We start from the raw sequence: 21718 nt of genomic DNA, 5'->3' as shown, positions 1-21718 counted from the left end.
GTGTGCAGTTTCGGAGAGAATAAAATGAACTAGATAGAATAGCTACAAAGTAAATGGACTGTAAAATCATATTTGAAACAAGGACAAAACAAGGCAAGTCAAGCATTTCACATTATTTCATTTATTCTACTTAGTGATGCCATGTCATAATAGTAGCAGATTAATATGCCTGCAACCATAAACATCCTATCTGGGGCTTCATTTACTCTTTGTAATCCTTGTTTGAATCATTTGGGATAAAGCATCATGTCTATCAAGCACCTCAAATTCCAACAATGGTCTAGCTAATGCAGACCAACAGAAAAAACAAAAAGATACACAAATTATTAGGAGAAAATAAAATCTAATTTTTCTATTTAGAGAAAAAATAGGAAATGAAATACTGTATCTCATTAGACTTACTCTAGGAAGTGCAGTCAGATGCAAACATGTGTAAGTAATGGAAGGAAGAGAGTTTTCCTCCCTGCTTTCTGCTAAATCTGGGTATATTGTCACAATATCCTGCCAAGTACTGTTCATACAGAAGTGGCTTTTCATATCAATTATCAAGAGCAGCGTATCACTGAAAGCATGTTTTAGCATTTCAGCCCACAGGAGGCAGTCTGCGTTCACGCATTCATTTAAATTGTTGTACAAACATTAACTAAAAGCAAAACAAGGAAGCCTTGCTGAACACCCACACCCTCGCCATCATATTCTCTCCCCACAAGAAACCCACAGGGTTTTATTTCCCTGTGATGGGCTGGCAGAGAGCTGATCCCAGTGCCCATTCAGGCCTTTTGGCACAATACCCATCCTGTCAGCCAGGGCGTATGGGGCTGAGGTGGCGTGAGGAGGGACAGGAAAGAGAAAGAGGGCCTTTTCAAGCCTAATAGACACATGCAGCAGCCTCCAGGATGACCTACATGGTTTTCTTAAACTAAGGTTAGAAGCTACAGCTGAGCGAAACTCCAGGCTCCCCGCAACCAGAACTGTTCCCCCTCCCCTGCCCCCTGCTTCTTCCTTCCCAGTTTCTGTCTGCACAGTCCCGTCCCTCCACTGTGCCACTTCTGCCACTCGCTTCATTGCAACACATGCCGACTCTGTTTGCTAGCAGGTCAGAAAACCAGCCATGCATTTCTGCCACAGCAGTTTTCCATCAAGATGGGGAGCTGAAAAGACTCAGCAGAGTGCCCAAGCCAGGACAAGGCAAAGGGATGGAGCAGTTTGGGGAAGACCAGCCCCCCATTGCTTTTGGCAACAGCTAACTGTTGAATGAGCTCTGCGAGACCATATAACCACTCACCCAGAAAACTCTGAAGCTGTTCTTGAGGACTCTGCATACATTGATGGGTTATGAAGAGATGAGAGTCTTTTCACTCTTCATGCTCCCCATGTTATACTTCAAAATCCAGTTAGGTTTCAGCTGCCCAGCTCCCTGACCAGCCCATCCCATGACTGCATGAGCAGCAGCACTGGCACATCAGAAAAGGCAATGAATGGGAAAAGAATAAGGGCATGGCAGTGTCAGGGTTGACCTCAGCTTGGGTAAGCTGCAGTTAAACCATATCTTGCTCTGCCTTGGGACGAGCCTGGCAGCCTAGTTATCTCTGCCAGTTTCTGGTCCAAGTGCTGTCATGCTTCCTGCAAAGGCTGGAAGCAAAACTAGAGGCAGTAATCCCAGCCACAGAGAGCACTATGATGGCTTCTACTGTACTAGTTTATCTCGCAGTGACTGACCTGAGAGGGCCTCTGCTCCTCTGTCTAGCTGCAAGGGACATGCTGACCCTGCTCCATACACAGCAACTCAAAATTAAGAGGTTGACTACATAGCATAGCTGATCCCAAGATCAGAACAGCAATGTATTCAGTACCTAAGGTTCTTCCCAAAAGACCATGGTCTCTTTTGGACCGAGGCCCTGATCTGGTATGTTCATAAAGCTCCTATCCCAACAAGCTCATGGCCTATACCAGGATTAAACAAACAGCAACAAAAACACTTCAAAAAGTATTTTACCTTTCTTGAAAGCTAGTCCTGTCTCTTTGACGCTGTTCACATACAGCCGACGAATCCCTTCTTCTTCCATGGAGGACAGAGAGAAACCTAGGGAGACATGCAGCGAGATGTTAGAAAAAGCCAACCACTTCCAGCATGTCCTAACTGCACACACCACAAGTCCCTGCAGCCAGCAGTTGGGAATTCCTCCCTTCTCCTTTCCCTCAAACCTTTACAAACATGAAGAGGAAGTTAAAAAATGGAAGCGGCTTTCACAGAAACCCAAAATGAATTTCTGAGTCTTTATATAAATCATCCACAGCTTTATTTGAGAATACCACAGCTGCAAAACATTGGAACAGACTTCCAATTCTCTTGCTACAAAAGGTCGCTTCAAGAAGTTTTGCTGTTTGCAGACAAAAGCTCCACAGAGCTGTGGTTTGTGACCCAAGCTGACAAAAGCCAGGAAACAGACAGCTATGGCTGACATGCCATCCTGAACTCGGACAAGGCATAACAACTCCTGCTAAAAGCAGAATGCCAGCTTTTACTTTTTGAAATTCCTGGACTGGACAAGGTTTTAAAAACGCCACTTCCCCTTTTCCCCTTTTCTTTCCTCAGCTGCGCCTGGCACAACCAGCTATTTGCGAAGTCTCAGCTCAGCGCACATTTCGTAGCTACACTGAGACCCACGGAACAACCTCATAATGGAAGTACTGACACAGCCTTAATTCAAACAGTGCAAATGGTACTGTTACGTTTGGTTTTGGTGATTTTCTTGCCATTTGTGTTTGACACTGTTAAGATAACAATGTGTAAAGGAAATACAATGTGGTTAGTTAAATACGGTTTGTTTATTTACTGTTGAGGGTTATCTAAGGCAGAACATATGCCTTTCTGAAACTTCATTACTCCCTAAATGGGTGTAGGCAACCATTTGCTCTCTTTCTCCAACTAGAAAAACATTTACAAACCTCTGGGGGAAGATGCTTGTTTGACACGGAATCAGTCACCAGCCAAGAGGTACAGATGTGCTAGGAGCCTATTCGGACTTTAGGACTCTTTTCAAGTTGATGCTTATGGATGAGAAGTTATTTTTTCATCCATCATTTAAAAAAAAAAAAAAAAAAAAAAAAGGAAAGAAGAGGAAGAATGTGGCAGCCTAGAAGCAAGGAGCATATGGCCCTTCATGACTTACTGAGCTACTTGGAATCTGTATGTGAGCTCCACAGCCCGAGTAAAATTAAATTTGTGAAGCTTACTCAACACACCAACTTTGGCAGAGAGAAAAACTCCCAACTAAACAAAAGAGCAACTGTAAAATATAGTAGTTATTAGCTGTCATCACCACAAGCCTACCTGGAAAACCCTTAACCAGAAGCACAGTGGAGGATGATCAAGACTGCAGTCTGCGTCAGCAAAAATCAGCAATTACTAATACCATCACCCTTTTGCAACTGAAATGGTGTTTTGCAGCCAGCTAACATACAGTTAAAACAAGGCTGAGTTGCATCTCAAGTTCTCACGGTGGCTAACTGTCAAGAGATTAGCACACCCATGCAATCCCAAGCTCCCGTTCTCCTCCGTGAGAAGACCTCTGCCTCCTCCAGTCTGTCAGGGCTAAGCACACATACAGTTGTTTTTTAATTTGTCTTTCAGTCAAAAAAAACACCCCATAAATCCTGAACAGTAATTACTGACAGAACGGGTGTAAGAAGCAATTACACATGTTGCCATCAGCTTTAAGAGATGAGAAATGGGCAACGGGCAACAGCCTTGAAATGGTCATCTCACAAATACACTTAATCCCCCCCCAGACAGGGTGTCTGACCATACCCCATGAATGGACGAACTGTTTTATTTCCGCAGTTGTGACAGTGGCTTGTTCTTGTAAACAATTTGAAGCAGCATGCCTGTTCCGTTGCAGGGCCGGTGCCAGCGCTTTCACTGCCATGCAGTAAAGCAGAGCAGGGAACCCACCCAGATGAGAAACACCTCAGTCAAATGGGTGTGTGTATGTATATATATGTATGTGCAGTTTGTACGTACACATGTATAGTATGAATGCACAGTTTCCATCTGGCTGAATTCTGCAGGTGCTCCACACAAACACTAGTACTAGCACTGCATGAGAGGAAGGGCAGGAGTGGGTGGAAGTGACAGTGATTGCATAAGCTGGCATCACTGCCAAAAAAATTATTATCAAACTGTGCACAGACTCTGAAACACAGGTGTGAAGAGATGGGTGGTGACCCAGACAGAGCCTTTTCTTCGCTGCAAAGTTTTGATGACAGGAAAACAGAAGTCTGCATCCATGAGTGCGCATGGCCTCACTGAACCAGCACAATACCCGAACAAATCCACCTCCAGAAAATTACCTCAGCCCCCGTGACAGACAGTTGCTAACAAAAATGCCAGCATGCTCCCGGTACATGCAGGAGCTGGAAGCAATAGGTTCCTACTGCTGGCGCGCCTTGATTTCTGCCCACACAAACCTTTGCAAAGAGGCTGGTACCAGTGAAAAAGTCAAGAATGCATGTGTCCCAGGTGTCAGCAGCAGTGTCACATTCACAGATCTGATGCTGGCAATGTCCAACACGCTAGCCAGAGACTCCAGGAGTGCCTCTTACCACAGGCATGCTGGTGGGAATAGAAACACTACAAGACGTTCCCAGGTGAGCTTTCCCTAAAATGCTCTGCTCCATCCTCTTGAACTTACGGTGTGCTCAGGCGGGACGGTAAAGATGCTACAAAGGCCTGCTAACACCTGAAGGAGCAGCTCTGCCGCCTCCCTGGCACCAGCATCTCTTTGCTGGCCCAAAACAGCTTACAAAGCCAGCAGACAGCTATTCACTTATTTTGTTATCTCTCTGCCCGGCTAGTGAGCTGAACTGGCCTGTCTTAATTGCACCCTTAGCAAAAGCATTTCACCTCCCCATCTTTGATACCATGTCTGCTAAATGGAGATAACAACACCGTCCGTATTGTTGGGATTAATTAACAGCTGCTTGTGAAGTATCTTGAAAATTCAAGGTGATTTACAAGTATTATTGTTGCTATACCTGGAATACTAGCAACAGCAACAGGTAATGTCACTAATGATTTTCATAATCTCATCCATTTTCAAAATGAAGACTTTTCTACTTCTTCTGGAGGAATCAAGGCACAAGGAATTTGGATATATGTTTTATAAATGGGCAAGAAGTGGCAGAAGGCTTGAACAAAGCTGCACAGAAAAACAAGCAACGATCAGAATAAAAAGCCCCTTAGCGCCCTAGACACCAGCTGCAGAACTGGCTCCTGACCCTGTTCCCAGCACTTATGGAAGTGCTCGTGAGCGGCTGAGGCCCGAGCAGCACCCAGCTGACTGAAAACCAACCTCAAAGACAGCCCTGCTCACAGAAAGGCTCATGCAGGTTGCTTAGATGTTTTGAGACTGTGCAGTCACATCATTGATTTAGGTTCTTTTCAAAAAAACAAACAGCAGGCAAGAAGCCTTAAGCAACCCTGTTAAAAAGAACCTATGCTGAAACTTTAAAGCTCTGATCTTCGTGTTGCCATAGCTTGTGAACGTGCTGTAGCCTTCTCTCATACACCTCTCATACAATACGATATGGATTGTAAAAGTACGTATCGGCACTGCTAATTCTGTAAAGAGACTAAAAGAACTACAAACTCAACTGTACCTAACATACAGGACGGGAAAGAATCTCAGAAGGAACCCTAGCCTTCCCCAGCGCTCAGCCAGGATCAACACTTCACCTCTGCTCCCCCGCACACGTATTTCAGCCCACACCTGTCACTGCATGAACACACAGGACTGTTTCTATGAGACAAATAGAGACTACAGAAATTCTGCTCCCGTTCAGTGTCAGGGTAAGTTTTGACATTTTCTTTCAATGAGACCAAAGTCAGCTTTTTGGGGGGTGCATTTAGCATTCACTGCCTGCAGGGCCAGAGCTAGTGAACAGATGCATCCCGTGCCTGATCTCATTTCACAGGACATGACAGTGCATTTCACGGTCTTTCCCATCTATCACTTAAAAAAAAGAGAAAACGAAATAAACAGGAAATGCTATGATAACTCTAACTCTTGCAAGCTTTCCGACACAGTATAATTATTGAACCTAGGGGCATCACTGTGCTGGTTAATATTTCTTTCTTAGGCCTTCAATATTCAAACTGCAGTCAGTACCACTGCTTTGTAGCAGAGCTCAATATTCAAATGGCCTGCAGCTGTATAATAAGCAGTTTGGGGATTCAGAATTATGCTAGTCATTAAAACAGAATATTTAGATAAACAGTACAAAGATGCAGATTGCCTTCCCACAGGGTAGGTTGCACAAATAACTTTAAAATACACTACAGAACTGTAATTGCCAGACCAAAGGGCAAACTTACCAGGCTGCAGGTCTGTAACTTGAAATACTTGAAAGCTAAGAAATATGACCACCCCCATGCAAAGATTAGGGATTTTGCAGAAATACACAAGGACAACTTCCCCTGCTTCATGTTTTATGCAGAGGTCTGTAGGACATGTCATATTCTGGCTCCAGGAGTCCATGCGGCATCCTCAAGGGATGGGTGTGCACTGGGGCCAGGCTCCCCCAGCCCCTCTTGGGACAGCTGCCCAGCTGCAGGGCTTGAGATGCCTCCCACCCACAGGCGATGCTCCTGGCTGCATCCCTGCAATCATGCTTGGTGGAAGGAGTGAGAAGGGAGAAAGCCTTCTAGCGTGCTAGCAGTGGCGAGCCACAGTGGCAGCCCTCTCCCAAGCCCCACTGCAGGGCCCTGGTGAACGCCATGACGCAGGCATTCATGTAAGAGATGACGCCTGGCAAAGGATGCTGTCTTTCACTGGCGCTCAGCTGCACAACCTCTGTAGGTGGTGTTCTGAGAAACTGCAAGACAAGAAAACATTCGTCCCTCCTGACCCTGCAGCTCTCATCAAAGAGCTACACAGCCTACAGCTTGAACACCGGGAAAAAGTGTTCAGTGCACTACAAATAAAACTGTCCTGCTTCAGTGCTTCAGCTTTCTGTGGATGACACAGGAATCACATGTGCTTTTCTTTGTGTGTCCAACAGGCCTTTCAGGTATATCAGTGAAGAGCAAGCAAGAACCTGCCCACACTAGAATTGACTTGGTAGAAAAATAAAAACAAACAAGGAGAAACTCACCATAAATATCAGAGGATGCATCAGACTTCTCTATTTGAATGTGCTGTGTAATTTTCTGACAGATTTCTATTTCTTTGTACAGCTGAACAGAAAAAAAATCACAAAAATACGTTACTGTGGGAGGAGGCATCAATTGTACTGATTTTGAACATTTTTTTTTAATTACAAGCAGAAGAAATGGACTGTGGTCATTATTTATCAGTTTTTCTCCACATGCATTAGATGTATTAGTAGTGTCACTAAGTTTTACTATTAGAACACAGTTAAAGAGGAGGAAGCACTGTTTTACTACCACCATCAGAAAAGCAAGGATATATGTATTTCACTTGATCAATACCATTCTGAGTAGACAAGAAACAAAGCTTCTATTCTTGTTTTCATATTTTACGGGTAGTCATCATTTAAAGTTTCTATATTATTTTGATTAAGACACTGCAAGAATTCAATTATTTGAGAGTATTAAAATCACAAGGAGGGATCCTGTTTCTTAAATAAATTTCTGAATTGTTAGAAGACGATGGGATTTGATATGCAGCTCTTTCTTAGCATGAAATTTCACCTTTAACACTTTTATGTTTATTTGTTCCAACAAAAGCCCCCAAGTCTTTGAAATGGTCACTAACATCCTTCCTGGGAGACCGTCACAAATTCACACCTAGGTAATAACCCAGAAGCCCACGCACTCAGGTGCAATTCACCCTGCCTTTCAGGAGCAAAGCAACTCCTCAGCAGGGCTACACCCCTCCACCACTGCTCACACATTTTGAGCTTTCAAATCACTGAAGTTTTCCTGTCTTGTGTGGCTCACTATTGCATCCAGGTCCTGCCCTGAGTGCCGAACAAAGGAGATGGTAGTGGGGCCTGTCATCCTACCTGAGGCAGGGAAAGCCCGCTTCCCCAGTCCAGGTCAGATATTTAGAGGCTCTGAGCCGACACCTTTGGGAGTCTGCCCTGACTTATTCCTTGCAAGGCAGCCTTGACACACTGGAAACCTCTGGCTCAGCACAGGTTTGAAGCTGTTTTTTCCATAGCACAGGTAGCACTTAAGTAATAAACCATCCTTCCCTCTTTAGAAAAAGTTGTAACCACAGGTGAATGGGAGCTCACAGGTAAATATTGGTTCTGTTTACATGCTGGTATAAGTGTGTAAAAAAGCAATTCATAATAATTAGCATTTTGAAACTAAGTGACAGCAGTGTTTCAACTGAAGTATTTAAACCATTTCTTTAAAATAGTAACTAATTAGTAAAGGGCATCTTTAATAAAAGTATCATTTTATCTCCTGCTTATATCAGCACTTACACATCTGCTTAACTGCAAATATTAGGTATTACAGAACAGTTATATACCCATTTAAATGGTTGTTTATAGTAAAACAGAATGTAAAATGAAATGAGGATGCCATGCTAGTAATATTTTTAAATGCATTTTTCAAATATAGGAATATATTGTTCAGAACTAGAAAAAGAGTCAAAAGACATTTGCAAAAAACTCAGCTAGACTTCAGCAAGGGTTTTAAAAAGAGGAGAAAGAAAAAAAGTGAAAATAACAGTATTTTCAGAACAAAATTTATGTCTGATCCCTGCAGCCATCTCAACTGAGTATGCAGGACCAAAACCACAGAGGATGGCTGACAAGCTCTCACAGGGATATGGCAGACACTTGCTGCCTGCATCCCAAAGTGCTGTTTTCAAGCAAGAACCTCTATCAAATGGGAGACAACTAACTCAGATGCACAGGTTGCAGCTGAGCTGCCCAAACCAGAGAGCCAGCCCCAAGGTGCTGCTTGCATTTCTGTGCCCTGTGGACCTGCTGTCCCGACACCCAGGCAGGCAGCATACCTGGGCTATGGTGGCTCATGCCATGAAGGTGTCAGCCTGGCAGGCACCACAGCCTCGGGGGGGAAACCCCCTCCAGACCCAGAATCAGGCCCAGGGCTCTGCACGGAGAGGTTTGATAGCAATACTTGGAGCATCCCAGGGCAGGATGCTAGGTACCGGGGACAGGATTTCTTCCTGACAGCAGCAGCAGCATTGCTCCTTTGAGCCGCTCCAATCCCTCGTAGTGTTTTTCATAGCAGCTTTGGGGTGTTATTATTGGTTTTGGTTGGCTGGTTGGCTGGTTTTGGTTGTTTTTTTCCCTTCAAGATTGTATCTTCCTTGCCTTTTTCTCCTCTACCACTTTTGGTCTTGTCCCAGCATCCTTTCCCAGAGCTACGTCTTCTAGTAGTTCCAGCACCTTCACTCCAGCTTCAGCCTACCTGCAAGACTTCTGGGGAGGCCCCTGGTCTCCTGCTTCCATCTAAAAGTGCATCCTACCCAAAGTAAAAAGTCTGGCACATCAAGCTTCAGGCAAAACACTCCAATGCTTTGTTTGCAATAAAAGGTGCTTAAAAGTCTAACTGCCTGGTACAGCAGCTAATGCTAAATACTCTCCCCTGAGCCCTCAGTAACACTTTAAACACATAATAAATGGAGCTTGTGATTTTTTAAAGACTGTGTCAGTACACAAAGCATCACCATTAATGTTCTGGAGATAAATGGAATATGGATATTTAATCTCCATTTCTTACTTCAATATATCTTAGAGAGTCTGCAAGAAAAAGGACTATCATCCTAAGAAATCACTTTTCTGCAGCAATGTATGTCTGTCAAAGCATTTTAGTAGATGGAAGACAGCTCTAGCGAGGTAACATCAACATTAGACAATATTATAAACAGCTATTCAGGAGACTACAAAAATAGAGGCATTTGTTGTATCATATTACACCAGAATCATTTAATTAAACACTTACATGAAGTAACTAAAATTTTCCCATGAAACAAGCGTGCACACACACCAGCAAACATACAAATGTCTGTTGGTTTAATGCTACATTATATAAAAGCCTGCCACACCTATCCATATTGTAAACTTTCAACATGTGCATAGTCCCACCGACTGTAGAGTTTTCGTTTAATTTCATTTTTTCAGAGTAAACAATAATTGATGACTATGTCAATCCTACATCTTCTCAACATACGAAAAGTCACCAAAGTCCTTCCAGGCAATGAAAGCTAAAATCTGTCTCCTCTGAGTTTTAATTTTTCCCAACGATGTTTTGCTTCCCAGTCCTAGTATCCCACTTTCTCACCTTTTTTTTTTTTGTTGTCGTTGTTGTTGACAGTGTTAAACGGCAAATCCTGGAACTTCTTTACTAAATGAACAAAAGCATCCCTAACTGGCAAAGTTTTACTTCTTATAAATAAAGCAGCCACCAATGAAAAGGACTTTAAAAAGCTTTACAGCCTGCATGTGTAAAATCATAGAGTTAAAGCATGACACTAATTCCGTTTGGTCTTTTTTTTAATCTCTCATTTCAATATTCCTTTGAAGTTGCTTTTGAGATTAATGATATGGAAACATCCAACTGAAGCAATTAGGAAAGTATATTCTCACACGTAACTCCAGAGCTTTTTAACCTCAGCATTTACCTTCCCATTTAGGGAAAACAAAAACAAAAACAAAATTAAACGAACAACAAACCAAAAAAGCCAACTACCTGTGCATTTCCCCTCTCTTTAAAAATCGGGCAAAGCGATCTGAACAAGAAATACTCAGGCCTCAACACTTTGTCTTTAAAACCACCAAGGACAATATGAACAACAGAAAAAGGCAACCTTGAGAGAAGTAAGCTTAAATGTATGTTAGAGTGACGTTCACCCATTACCTGTGCCTGTTCCTCCTCTCTCTCTTCCACACAGACGCATGCACAAACATGAGATAAATATCAACTCTTTCCTCAAAATTAAATGTTTGGAGAGATTACTGTAGGCCAATTTGCTATGGTCTGCAAAGCACTATAATTGCAAGTTAAAAAGCACAGCTCTACATATTACGAATGTCAGATAAACACTAATTAAGTGTCCTACCAAGTGTCATTTAATTTTGCTCAGTAGGTAGCATTACCAGTTCATAGATATCCTCTTCTGGCTTTGGTACATAAAACTGGATCTGGTTTTCAATCAGGAATTTAAGACGCAGGTAGTGAGCAGAGTGATCCAGCTGGTGTGTCTGCAAGAAATGGAGCAGAAGCTTTACAAGAGAAAAGCAATGGCTCACATCATCTGTACTTAGAGAACGGCCCGAGACTCATAGGAAGAAAAATGCCCCAGCACCGTCTTTCACAAGAGGCCCATGATCTCCTAACCTGAACCTCCTCCTCTTCCCCAGGAGTAAGCATTCATTTAACCACTGACCAGGATGTCAAGGGCAGCACTAGTACTCTAAGCAGCCTCTGGTTCTGCTTATCTGGCAGTTCTGCTCCCTCCCATGCTATTGCAGAAATAAGCAAACACTTTTACAGCAGAAGACTCAGAGCATACCTTTGCATACAAAGGGCATTTAAAATTGCAAGGAGGGAAATTAATGTTGTGCTAACAGAGAAAAATGTAACAGGACAGTTTTTTCTGTTTATTTTGGGTGTTTCAGAATCTTCGTATTTTAATGGATAATTACGATGTGGTAAATATCAAGCAAAGTTAATATAAAAAAAATCTTTATGTCCTCTAAGTTCAAAACAGCTCCAGATACACTGGCTTTATAAGGCTAAAGGAAGCCATGAGTTGCATACTGGATTACATCCCAGTGGAAACAGGTCACACCATTTTAATGAATTAGTTATAATTAGCTGACGATACAGCATTTGGTCTGGGAGATGTTAACGACCTTTTCTCAGCACGACTAATAAGCTTGATTTAAGCAGAGGTTAATGCAGTGTGTAATCAAAACGCATTAGAATTATGACAAACACAAAGGATGTCATTCAGAAGTTACTTTCAAAGTTCGTAAACTGTTGACTAAGGCTAATGAAAAACCCCAAAGTGATTCACAAACATAGGAGGTAAATTCTCCTCACTATCACTTTTGAAATCCCATTATATCTTTTTATACTTGGCTTTTCTATTTTATACGAGCAAATTACCAAAGTTTTCTAGGTTGTGCTAACAACAATGGCTCATCTGAAAATTCATGGAAGAACGTAATTATTGCCTATTTATTATGTTTTTCAATGCCTTGCTTCTCCAGTTCAAGCCAAGATGATGATACAGCGGGACTCAGCTGACTGATCACACAGCACTGATGATGAGTAATGTACGCCGAGTGACCCGTAAAAAGATCACACACTGACCTAGCAAACCCTTCAGCAAATACTCAGATAACAGTGAATGTTTTCAAAGTCTAGATTAGCCCATGAATAAAAAAGAGCGACCAATAAGAATAATAAAATAGATCTATTGCTTACTCTATGTACTGCTACATTCAAATATGTCCAATTCAAAGACCAAATTCAGGAATCAAATATCTGAAATGGAATAGGCTCTGTAATCTGGACAAATACCTAGTTAATGAAATAAAGAATCTGAAATCTATCAGAGGCCAACATAAAAACAGCCGAATGTAGGAGACCCCTACCCTCTCCCCTTTCCTTATTTTTAATAAGCATTTTGCACACTTTCCTCATTGTTTACTGACCTTTTCCACTATTTTTTTCTCTTACACACACACACGTACAAACATGCCAGAAATTAAAGGGAAGAATTGGCTTTAATGGTTCAGAAATGACACAGAGGAGTTCTAGATTAGTTTCCAGTCATATTAGTTTGCTATCCCTATACACAAACTGAAGAGCACCTCACACACCAATTAAACAAGAACATACAGAGACATGAACCTACAGACTGCATACCCCGTGTCCAGAGGGAGCTGTCTATGATAAATCTCTCTGCAAGTCCAAGAAACACTTGAGCCATTTACAGCAAAGCCAGTGGGGAAAAAATTCTATGTGGAAAAAACCACACTAGCAGAAAAAGAAGCTAGGCAACCTGGCAGCCCCCACCTGCCACCACGCTGTATCGTCCTGTGGTCTCCTGTGCCAAAGCTGTCATACACATGCTGCATTTCATGCGGGGCCAGACCACGCCGGTCAGCCAGACATATGCTGACAAGCCACACGCCATCGAGTAAAGCCCAGGGTTGGGAGAAAGCCCCTGTCTGCAGCTGGGTATTCGTGTCGCTTCCCACAGCAACTCTGAATGTCCTCCCCTTGCAGTGGAGACCCAAAGGGACGCTTTCCAGCCTGCCCCAGGCCAGCAGAAATCACAGCCTGTTGCAGAGGGACATGAATTTATGTAGTCTGGGGCCTCCAGCCACTGGGAGCAGACCCAGAGCTGCCTCACCTGCACTGGTGGGGCAGGGAGCCCATGCTCAGCCACCCCAGGCTCCCCATGGGGCCAGGGGCACCCCAGCACCACCAGTTCAGATCCACTGCCCGCCCTGGGGCAGGGGCAAGGTGCGCTCAGACCTGCTTGCAACCTGTTCTGCAACCTGCACCCTGATAGCATCTTAAAAGAGCAACCTTTGGCAGCTTGATCTATCATCCCAGCAGTCAATGACAGGGCTTCTGCCTGCTTTGATACGGGCACTGCATCAGGCGTGGAGGTGATAGCTGACGCCTCCATTTTCACACCTGTCTTTGCAGGGAGATCTGCTTATGAGAAAATTGTGTGTGCTGTCCATTTTAGAGAGCAGGAGGGAGCCAAATGCAAGATGACTGATGCTGCACTGAAGCCCTGAACTATGCCAGAGAACAGCATTGTCTGAAGAGGTCACCAGATAAAACTCACACATTTTTTACGCCGCTAATTTCTTCCACGAAACACCAGCCAGGGTGTGTGCCATTCATCCACTACATTGCAGTCCCATCCAAGTCATGCAACGAGAGTCATCACCATTAAAGCTGTGAAGGTGCAGCGCATGAGCCACACCATGTAGTTAATTAACATCTGCGTAGCTGCAGCAATGCTTTGTCTACCTCAAAAATTTACGTTAGTTAAACTGTTTCAAATAGCAGCATGATTTTCTACTGAAATGAAAGGAAAAGGTCCTCTTATAGCGGACACAGCCCATCTGCCCTAGAAGCCATACCGTTAACCCGCTTCTTTTGTGGCTGATCTAGCTGCGTCCATACACGGGAAGGCAGGAGCAGAAACAGGGCAGCTTTAATGGTATTTAATAATATAATATAACCTTTCAAGACCACCCAAAATACCTTTTAGCAGTCCAAATAAGCTTCTCCGTTTATTTATTTCTCTCCTAATAACTCTGGCTATGCCTGGACTAAATTAAGTAGCTAACCCAATTTAAAGCATAACCTGACAACTTAACCAAAGTGCTCTTGAAGAAGAATTTACAGCCTGGGGTGCGATCCAACTCAACAGGCTCCGAGCAGTGTAGCGGGTCACACAACCAGAACTAGTCATCCATTTCAGCTCCCTTCTAGTTAAAGCAAGGGACACCCATGCTCTTTCAGCTTGGTGGGGGAGACCTTCATTCATGCTGAACTGACAGCATCATGGAAACAGGCGAGCCACCTCGCCATACCGCCCGAGCTTCGCGCTTGTGTGGCCCAAACCTTTTCAGTCAGAAAACACCAGCTCAAAATCAAAGTACGCCTGCAGAGCATCAAGCCTAAGTAACTTCTCAGAGACTTTGAGCACAGATCCGGAGACCTAGGGGGAATCTGCTTCTTGCTCCTCATGCAGGTCTCTTTGAAAAATGCAGGTTGTGAGAAAGCACAACCTTTTTCACTTCTCACTTTTTATCCATTCAGTCAAAAGACTAAATGCCACGTAGTCTTCTAGGCTTGATTTTTGGTGTTATTCTCTCCATACTGACTGCCTAAATCCACATACAGTGTGTGTGTTTCTACTCAATTTTAAGACATACCATTATGCAAATGTTAGTAGTAAGTATACACACATTTACACTGATCAGTATTATCCATGCATATACATTGACTTTTCCTGCCTTCCAAGTGATGTCATTAGTTAAACCTTAGGTGAAATCTTCAAGAAACCACTTTAAAATATGCTTTAACTATTCTCCCACCAAATTTGATCTTAAAAGTGTCACAAAGCAGCCTCCAAAACCTAACTCGCTGTATAATAACAAGCAGCAATGTTAGTATAAGAACACATTTTCTACAATGACTTGAGTGCACTTAATGTTCTCCAACAGAATAATCAAGCTCAGTTTAATAGCACAGACAGATTTAACCACATCTACAAACATGAAGAGGTTTATATGAAATGTAGATCTTGAAATGTTTACTATACCAGAACTTGACTGGTTCTCTGATGGCAGATGATGTGAAATGATGTGGATCAGATATTAAAGGGGAAAAAATGAGCTGAATGTAAGAGACAGAAGAAAGAGATTGATTATTAAATGCTACAGCAAAGAAGGCATCCATCAGTGTTTTCCAGACCGAACACTTACAGAAAGGAAAGAAACAGACAATAGCTCTTCAAAAAACAAACACTCACCCACCTCCCCTATCCTTATATACCACCACCCACAACAATTAAATACACAGCGAGAGACCAGATCCTCAGCGGGCACCTACTGAAACTGGTGGAGCTACACCAATCTGTTCCAGCTAAGGATCTGGCCCAGTGAGTTAATCACTCTTACTCAAAGGAAAATATAAATCCTAAAAATAAATCATTACTAATAATGTGTCATCCAGCTTCCCTATTATGTCTCTCTCCAAAAATGTCATCTTTTCCTGAACACAATGAAGTGCTTTCACAAGCTGCAGCACTCTTAATAGTGCACCTGGCAGAGAGACGAGCACACTGTATAATTATTGGAAACAAATGCCGTTCCCTCACCTTCGCTCTCTTTGGAAGCACATGCAACATGTTCTAAAAGTTCCCGAAGTTACGCGCTTAACTAATAAATGTTTTCTTTTCTTTTGCTGTTGTTGTTGTACAGAAGAGGACTCACTTTTCAGAACCGCACGTGACATGAGTTGGGTCTGGCTTGCAGTCAGCCAGTTAGCAGAAAACATACATTATGTAGCTGCCAGAACTGAAAGCTTGTATTTAATTTGTCAAAGCTTTCAACTTCTTTGCTGAGATGTAACTCTTTTTAACGGCCAAATGTCTCCGATACTTCATTTTGCAAAGAAATCCAGGTGGTTTTTCTTCCACCCCCCACAAATGCAGATGAAAGCTTTCCTCTCTCTTCCCTCCTGCCACCTACACGAGGTGAGTCTGACTCCGCGATGCAGACAGCAAACACAGGAACCTTCTCCCACTCCTGGTGCTGTCGTTTGCTCAGTGCCTTCCTCCCCTACGCCAGCCAGAGGGGAGGAAGCGGCAGGGGGAAGGAAGGAGGAACAGCACCTGGAAACAGGACAACCTGGCACCTGGGAAAGGGTGAGATCACCCGCCTGCCTGGCGGAGGAGGGAACGGGCCACGGGGGGGCTTGGCAGAGGTGGGGAAACCCGGGTGGCTGGGTGAGGACAGGGCGACTGCACTACCATGCTATGGGGCGTTCAGTGAGGGGAAGGAGGCTGGGGGGTGCAGACGGGGCGAAGGAGAAGGGTCCTGCACACAGCTTGGTCTCCAGTGGAGTGGGTACGTAAGAGGAGGCAGCATTGGGGTGTGAAGGCACCGCAACAGGCTCACGCACAGTGGACAGAGTGGAAAAGACAAAAACTAGCCTGCCTTCCTCTCCCTACGCACATGCCAAATTTAGCTCTAGCTGCATGAATATTTCTTGTGTGGTGCTAGCATGAAAATTTCAGTATCGTTCATGTTTTTCATCTAACATACAACTGATCTCACAATACAGTGCACTGTGAGCACTGGCATACGAGAAAGTTACGATGAGGTTCACCTGAAAAGGCTCGTGGTTGTAGATTCTTCACCCCACTTCAGGGCAGCCCTTACCTTGCAAATCATTTCCAGCACATCCCGTGTGGTGTCCCCAGGACGGATGACTGTCAGAGCAGGCTGGTTGTTCGGCAGGCAGAACCAAGATGGTGTAAAATACTCGTGAACCCAAATATCACAGTCAGGATTGTGCTGATGGACACTGCTCAGTGCCACTTCTTTTTCCCTCTAAACAGACAAAATCTGTTATGACGCTACCAGAAAAATACAATCTCCCTCTTCATCAGTAACAAGTGTAAGGAACGTTACATGCTGTATCAAAAAGCCTGCTTACAGAGAAGACATTTTATTCACAAGCCTAGACTGAAGGCTTGTCTGGACAGGAAACTTTGCAGTTTTACCTGAGCAGTACAAAGTGTGCCTTCTCATGCCACCCACACAGCTACACTGGTGCAGTGTGCTTTTCCTGGGATTTTACCCTATGGCTATTGGGAATGCTAGGAATGCAACAAAAAATAATAGTGATAAAAAGAGATTTAAAATTAAAAATTAAATGTACTGTGTTTCTGAGTAAACCAATCCAAGGCCAATAAAACTGTTGTAAATGCTACAGTTCCTATACCTAGAAATGGCAAAATAGCAAATCTTAGCATTTATTCTGAATTTACTGCCTTTTATACATCTGAGCTGCTTTCTAAGCTATAAATCCCCAGGAACTGATAGAGTTGCAGAATCCCTATTCGCTGCAAGTGGGCTCACACAGCTAAACCTGTATTCACTACATGAAGAATGTGCCTCTTAGCACTGTCTTAATGCTGTTTTATAGCTGACTTTCTCCGGGGAAAGAAAGTAGTTGTAATTGTGGCTGCAAACGGAGAAGCTCACAGAAGCGCATGAGAACAAAACAGAGAAAGTCCTGCGCCTCACAGTTGCGCCAATCCTGAATTATGAAAACCCCATATGGCTGCCACAAGGAACCATCTTCCAGAACCAGCCATGGTCCTCCCGTGCGCAAGTACTTCCCTGGCATGCAGTGCTAACACCCCTCTGGGTCTGCTACCTCCAGCTGCGTTTAGGACGCCACGCTCAGCGAGCCCTTTTGACCATGAGCAACCAGCTCTAACCCTCCCGGAGCAGCTACAAGCCCTACAGCACTCAGAGGGTTCTCTCCTCTCCTGGGGACTCCGTGTCCCCTCTCTCATCCCAGAGTCAACGCTGCACTTAGGCTGGCTGTAAAGGGGGGAAGGAGGCAGCTGGAAAGCTGGTGTTTTACCTTGCCATCTGGGACCGTATCATCGAAGATTCCTTCGAGAGATTTCTTTACTGAATCAACGCCTTCACCAAACACCTGAGGAACAAAGAGCAACTCTCCTTTAAAACATGAATGCGCCTCTGTGCTGTCTGCAGCACACACTAAGGGGAGAACAGTGTATCTAACATCTGGCACGGAAATCAAACTGAAAAGTAAAACATTCATCTCAAAACACAGAAAAGGAGAGTATCAGCTTATTAAAAGAGAAGGGGGTGGGGGGTGATGGACAAGCTGGTGACGGGACACCATTCTGAGAGATAGAGACTAGTTTTGCTTAGGGGTCTGTCATTGACCTACTTGGTGGAGCTGGACAAATTTGATATTCTTTTGTGCTCATTTTCCTCACCTGTAAAGTGGGGGAAATGAACGCTTCTCCACCTCTGCTAAGGCTGAGAAATCAGAAGAAGGGATCCGCTTCTGGCTGATTTCATAATAAGCCAGCTTCAAAATGCACTTAGCAAACATTCAAGTACTACAAGGCACAGTAACCCTTCTCTAACGAAGTAAGAGCTGGTAACCCAGCATGAGCCAGAGAGCCAAAATCAACAGGACTCTGTGCAGGATGAATGACAGAATGGGAATATTTACAGGATCCACCCCAAATCAGCACAGGACTGCATCAGATGGGCAAACAGCAGCATTGTTACTGCAGCAGAAGCTTGTAATTAAAACTGAAAAGTTAAGTTTTATAGCTCCACATCAGCACAGCTTTATGATCAAGTTGCTGGGTTTGGTTGTTAACTACTCAGCACCTAAAACAAAGCAGGGACCATGCAGGATGGGAGAAGATCACTTCTTTAGGGATTTACAGTTTACTGCTTCAGCTTTGCAATACTTTGCATGCTAGTACACATGAGCAGGGGAAGTGCATTCAGGCACTATATTTAGACATTCTGCTACTTTCTCAAACTTTGCTTTTCCTTTGACTCTCTGCAGTATGACTCTTCTTTAACTGGAACAAAATCCCTTTTCACGCCTGTGCTTATTGAGGACTGAGGGGGGTAAGAGTGGGGGAAGGGGGAGGAAGCATGAAGAATGCATTTATCTCCACTGAAAGGAAAAAAAGGGTCTGAAGACACAGCATGGGTAGGATTCTAGCACAGGACAAGGGAATGCCCTTGATTTGGGGAAATAAGTACAAAGCAACAGGGATCATGCAGCTCCAGCGCAAAGACTTGGGAATACGCTCACAGAGGCATCTGCTGCTTCCCAGCAAAACCCTGAGCTTTTGCTCAGTCACCAAATGTTAGGTGAACTTCTAATGTCTCACTAAAAACAAGATGAACAATTTTGCAGTATTCAGCCTCTGCTAAGCAAAACAAACGCCCACTGCTGCTTTAACAGAAAGAAGAAATCACAGGGCAAAGAACAACATGTGTCCCAAGCCTTTCTCCCCTCAAAAAGTGAAAGAAGAGAAAGAAAAGCAAAGCCTACATTTCCTGCAATTAGATGAGGTATGGCTCTTAAAAATTGAAAGCTATAATTAGGGATGTTTGGAAAGAATAACAGGGAAGCACCTTCCTACCACACTGAAACCCGTTTTCCAGAGACAGATCTGGGCAATGACTGGGTGGAAACGCTTCAGCTTTTGCTTTTTTAAAAATCTGAAGCAAAATGGGGATTGTCCCTACTAAATGCAAAGCTTTTTCTTACTTTAGGAAGTTTTCCCCATACTCAACTACATATGAAGTATTCTACAAACTCATAACTTTACTTTTAAGGAACAAACAAGTCTGCACTTTCTTTTCCTTCCAAAGTTGTATCTGTTTTACACTGCTGCTTTGTTACTCCTGAGTTTAGGGGAAGCACCTCCAGCAAAACCAGAAGTAGCAGAAATACAACAGTGGAAATGTAACCAATTCAGCTAAAGCAGGTGCAAACTCCAAACCTTGTTTGATAGGAGCTGCTCTACACCTATTTGTAATTACAGTCACTGATTTTTGAAAAGGATGTGAAATGAGATGACTATATGCTGTGAAAAATTAGACAGGCATGGTTAAGGCTGAATGTGTAAGTGCTTGATGCAAGTGACTCGTTGCATGAACTGCATGCTGCACAGTAACAAATAAGCCTTGAAAATAACAGTATCACAAACTTCCACACACTTACCTGATTAATGCTTGGCCTCCCTTGCTTTTTCTTCGAGGTAGTATCCAGCCCCCAAAGAGAAGAAAACCTGCTTCTCCGTTTACTGGCAGATCTGGACATGGCCTGCGTCCTTCTCCTCACTCCGGACTCCCCTGTGCGAGCTGCCACCTGTCAGTGCCACATGGTTTTAAAATCAAAGGTTGCAGCATCCCACTGCACCATGGCTTACATAATCTAATAAACAGTGGAATCTGCTTTGAAAGAAAAAGGCAAATGCTATGGCAACGATGTGTACTCACAACAGGGACAATGGCGATGCTTCAGGCTAGTTCCTCCTCACTGTGATCTAACTCACTTCTTCTGAAGTCAAACATCAAAAATTAAAATGGACACTACCACTCCCTCGTTTTTTTTTGACATTTAATCTGAGATATTTTAAAGCAGCCTCATCATCACAGAGCAAAGCTGCAGCACCAGTGAATGGTTTGGGTATTTTTCTTTTTTTTTTTTTTTTATCTAACAAGGTTTCAAAGCTGGACACGTGAAACTTGAGATACCCAAACTTATCTGTTGCTTCCAAAAAGCCCAGCCTCTCTCTGCTCCTTCCTGTGGAAGCATCCTGGAACTGACTCACAACTGCTACAAGCTCAGATAAAGGCTTGCAAATAGGTCAAGGTATTTAAAACCTGCACTTCCTTAAAGATAGCAACATTTAAAGGAGTGAGCAAAACACAGGAAGCAAAAAAACTGAGCTGAAATGACCCTTTCAATTACAGCAGTGTTAACTGCTTGGGTACTTGAAAAATGACCTGTGGAAACCCCTTCCAAGCCAAAAGATATTTGCCTTTAGTGAGACCAAATATCTGAGGAGTGTTTCCCAGGTGAGGAAGCTCTGGTAGAAATTAGTGCGACATTAGTCAGAAATGTTTAGGCCAGAGTTTAAGCAGATTTCCCATGTGGAAGTGGCCTCAGGAGAGTGAGCTCCTCTCCTGTGAAAAAGGGAGTGGTAGGAGATGGCAGGCATGAACAGGAGCGCAAGGTGAAGCTAGACAGACAGACAGACCCACCCTGCCGACTTGGCCGTATGCTTCCTGGAACACCTTTGTACTGGATTCCCACAGCCGAAACTAGCAAAAAGTGACTGTCGCTTGGCAACCCCAGTGGGAACACCCGAATCCCTGAGTGATGCCCCAAGCTACAGAGCTGAGAAACTGGTCGGTTGGGTGCAGCAGATACAAAACCCCATATGAAGACAGGTTGAACAGAAGGCTGGCTTGCGTACCCGGGGAACCGTTGCTGTATGAGTAACAGTGATTCCCCTTGGGAAAGGTGAAGAAATCAAGGAGAAGGAGAACTTAAACACTACGGCAAGCGTCTCCACTTCCAAAGCCTGGACTTGTGAGCCATTTTCTTAGCTGTACCCGGGACATTTGTGCAGAG

General features: G+C 43.7%; 1 protein-coding gene across 6 annotated transcripts in view; it reads right to left on the bottom strand.

Moving 5' to 3' along the window:
• Positions 1-21718, bottom strand: part of TIAM1 (TIAM Rac1 associated GEF 1) — a 195242-nt gene that overhangs the window by 36528 nt on the left and 136996 nt on the right. For all 6 annotated transcript variants that reach the window (XM_040582819.1, XM_040582820.1, XM_040582815.1 and 3 more), the window contains 6 exons: positions 20300-20446; positions 18152-18226; positions 16936-17106; positions 11104-11208; positions 7156-7237; positions 1997-2083 (listed from right to left, as the gene is read on the bottom strand). In XM_040582819.1, coding sequence (XP_040438753.1) covers positions 1997-2083; positions 7156-7237; positions 11104-11208; positions 16936-17106; positions 18152-18226; positions 20300-20446 — 667 coding nt within the window. The remainder of the gene's footprint in view (positions 1-1996; positions 2084-7155; positions 7238-11103; positions 11209-16935; positions 17107-18151; positions 18227-20299; positions 20447-21718) is intronic.

Source organism: Falco naumanni, chromosome 2 (assembly GCF_017639655.2).
Source record: "Falco naumanni isolate bFalNau1 chromosome 2, bFalNau1.pat, whole genome shotgun sequence".
Taxonomy (NCBI): domain Eukaryota; kingdom Metazoa; phylum Chordata; class Aves; order Falconiformes; family Falconidae; genus Falco; species Falco naumanni.
The sequence above is the reverse complement of the archived record's forward strand: the minus strand, read 5'-3'. Positions and strand labels throughout refer to the sequence as shown.